This window comes from Etheostoma spectabile, chromosome 2 (assembly GCF_008692095.1).
Source record: "Etheostoma spectabile isolate EspeVRDwgs_2016 chromosome 2, UIUC_Espe_1.0, whole genome shotgun sequence".
NCBI classification, from domain to species: domain Eukaryota; kingdom Metazoa; phylum Chordata; class Actinopteri; order Perciformes; family Percidae; genus Etheostoma; species Etheostoma spectabile.
The window spans coordinates 22,424,743-22,427,898 of NC_045734.1; the positions used below are offsets into that span (position 1 = coordinate 22,424,743).

At 42.5% G+C, this 3,156-nt stretch overlaps 2 protein-coding genes across 2 annotated transcripts in view; one reads left to right on the forward strand and one right to left on the reverse strand.

Moving 5' to 3' along the window:
• On the forward strand, positions 1-1,537 carry npb (neuropeptide B). Its single transcript, XM_032524934.1, has 2 exons — positions 1-529; positions 1,180-1,537. Exons 1-2 carry the CDS (start codon positions 266-268, stop codon positions 1,306-1,308), a joined length of 393 nt encoding a protein of 130 aa, XP_032380825.1. The 5' UTR covers positions 1-265; the 3' UTR covers positions 1,309-1,537.
• Positions 1,538-1,808: 271 nt separating this feature from the next.
• gnav1 (guanine nucleotide binding protein (G protein) alpha v1) overlaps positions 1,809-3,156 on the reverse strand; it is a 27,615-nt gene continuing 26,267 nt past the window's right edge. Inside the window, exon 9 of the mRNA XM_032524920.1 lies at positions 1,809-3,134. Within this exon, the coding sequence (XP_032380811.1) occupies positions 2,944-3,134 (191 nt within the window). The 3' untranslated portion in view covers positions 1,809-2,943. The remainder of the gene's footprint in view (positions 3,135-3,156) is intronic.

The following is a 3,156-nucleotide window of genomic DNA, read 5'->3' on the forward strand; positions in this document are numbered from 1 at the left end:
CACACACACACACACACACACACCTGATCAATTCGGATTGGGTCTTTTTTTTCCCCTTCTCCCGCATAAAGACGGATCATTATCCACCCACCTCAATTTTGATTTGACGAACGCCCTGGGTCACGATAACGTCAACCAGTCAGCCTATATAAGAAGCAGAAAGTTTTCCAAACACCCATCAAAACGAAAAGTCGGCCTCTGATCAACAACAGACGAGAAAAGTGCCGTATTCCTTTGCGTAAAAAGTGCCAAGACGGTTCAAGACATGGAGAGGTCAGTCAGATTTGCCGTGGTGTGCGTCGGAGTGTCTCTGCTCATCTCCTGCCATCCAGTCGAAGCCTGGTACAAGCAGTCGACCGGGCCCAGTTACTATTCGGTGGGTCGTGCCTCCGGTTTGCTGTCCGGTATCAGGAGGTCGCCTTACGTCCGGAGGTCCGAGTCCGAAGAGACGCTGATGGACAGCGGGGAGACAGTAGGTAATAGCGTGCTTCAAGAGACTAACAGGCAGATCTCCATCCTCAAAAACATGGTAAGTACAGTTAAGATGCTACAAACTTTATTTCTTGTTTGAGGGGGTTCGTCTTCTTTTACACTCGCATAACAAAATGCTTTCCTTTCAGCACCGAAAAATTCACTATAAACATTAGACACATATCACGTAAACAATTTAGAGATTAGATTAAGATTTAGAGATTAGACAGCACTTGTTACTCTTTGTTTCACAACGAGAACGAAACATGTTGAGATCAATTTATTGTCTTGAAAGTTTAACAACTCGTGCGTAAAGGCGCAAACCAGTGTGCAGGTCAAAGCGCAGCCAGCAGCATTTATTAAAAGATGGTGTCAAAACTGCTGTTAACATTAATTAAATAAATGTTTTAAATGTTAAATTATCTTTACCTACAGACTACACCCGAATAAAGGCAAACACAGGGAGAATGAAAATATGCGATGTCTAATATGAGCGACTGTTCCACATTTGCTTTATCACGGCAATAGCCTACTGTTATTCCTACACAACGAAACAGTCCTATATAGTTTAAGAGGTAAGTGAAATGCAAGCCTGTAAGGTTAGTTTGAGAAAACTTCCCTACAGCGATGATACGCATAAGGTTAATTTTGCGGATTTTCACTTGTTAACTTTCATATTGTCTCATCACTTATACTCACCTCCTGCAGGCCATCTGCGTGAAAGACATCTCTCCAAACCTGAAGAGCTGCGAGCTGCTGCGGGACGGGACAGGCACCTTCCAGTGCAAGGCGGACGTCTTCCTCACTCTGGACTCCCTGGACTGCCTGTCTGCGTGAGTCCCGGTCCTCCACCGAGCCCCGGGAGCGGAAAAGATTGGATGCGTGCGTGCGTGCGTGTGTGTTTGGAGGGGAATGGTGATGGCGCGGAGAAAAACCTGATCACTGTCGACGATGGACTGCTGCAGACTCTGAATGTTCTTATTTTAAAAAAGAAAATAAAAAAACTCAAACGTTGTTTTGTTTTTACTTTGATTATGTAGACAGGAGTATAAAAGTAACAAAATAAGATGTGCAAGAGCTGTTAGTTGAAACCATTTTCTTTCCAGATTACTTTCCATTGTTACTGTTGTACTGTACTGACATGTGTCCTCCCTTGGCAAAATGTATTAAATATCCTGGAAAGTACTTTTATTTATTTTATCTATTAAAATGAACAAACACTGGTAACCTGTTGTGTGGCTTAAATGCATCTTTGATATTCAACTAGTGGGGGACAAAAAGGGTAAAATAAGTGACCCAGCCAAATACATTTGCATGGAAAAATGAAAATAAGCTTGTCAGCCATTCATTTTGTATTGCCGTTTCACAATACACAGTACATACCACACAATAACATTAAATACATGGCCTATAAGAGTAGAGATGTAAAATACAAAATTATTCTGAAAGTGGAAAACCAGAGAAGGAAAGATACACAAATTTCACACACGTATGAAGCATTTAAATTACACAACAGCAAAACCACTACATCATAAGGCACTTGGGGGTGTTTTCTCTTTTCTTTCACCTTGAGTATGCATATCAGTCATTACCATATCTTGTTTATTACTGAGTCAGACAGGAGCTGGTGTGATAAACAGTCAGACCCCAACCGAGTTAATTCCACACATCTCACATAGGAAGCATCATCCTGGTTGACAAATCAGGATTTATAAGTGTTAGTGTGTCAGATAATGGAGCAATAATCATCAAAGGCAAAAGAAAGAAAATGAAACTCAAGATGGAGGCTTCAGGGATGTACTTTGCATACACTTTTCCCAGTCCATATGAAATACCAGCATCATCATCATCATCATCGCTGACTGTTAAGAGTCAGAAGAACAGGTGAAGGGACAGATAAACAACGGGAGTGTTGGTGATTTCAACTCAGGGCGAGTAAACATAAACTGGGGTGCTTTTACAGTGATCACCGCCTAATTAGGAGGGTGTGACGCACAGGATGTGCTCAGACACAGTGATGGATGAGCAAAAAACACGATGGTATGCATGAGTGAACCGTGCACAAAGGAAGTAATGGACAAACAGTAAATCCTCACCCCCTCACACACGGGCAAATAAATGTATACGAGCGTGAATATCAAGTCCTCAAAAAAGTAACTTCACCATTCAAACTGATTTATAGTATAGTACAAAAATATAAATGCCCATTACTCTCCAACATAAGGTTTTAAAAAAATCAACGTTTAAGGGCACAACCTCAAAAGAAAGGATCAGCCAGGTGGACCTTCTTCTTCAAAGTCATTTGAAAGAGTTTTCTAAGCTACATAAAATCGAGAAACAGCGGTTGGAATGCAACAGTGGCAAAGACTGTCAGGCTGCACCATCAGATATGAATCAGACGAACTTCACGTCTTTATAAATTAGACATCTGAAGGCTGTACAGTAATGTCTCGGACCTCTGCTGGCACTGGGTTACAGGAGCGACACAGCCTCTAGGTTCTCTTTGATTATCGTGTCCATAACCACCTGGAAGACGACCTGGATGTTGGAGGTGTCGGTCGCAGTGGTGAAGTGGTGGTAGATGAGTTTGCTGGGAGTAGCGTTGAGCGAGACGAAGGTGGCAGCAATGAAGCGGGCAGACGAATCTACATCGCAGTCTGCACCTGGAGGAGAGATGGGGGGGGG

What these genes read in the sequence shown, in the direction of transcription:
- npb (XM_032524934.1), top strand. Translation starts at nt 266, where the DNA reads ATGGAGAGGTCAGTCAGATTTGCCGTGGTGTGCGTCGGAGTGTCTCTG. An exon ending in TCTCCATCCTCAAAAACATG is followed by an intron (nt 530 to 1,179) that starts GTAAGTACAGTT and finishes CACCTCCTGCAG; the next exon opens with GCCATCTGCGTGAAAGACAT.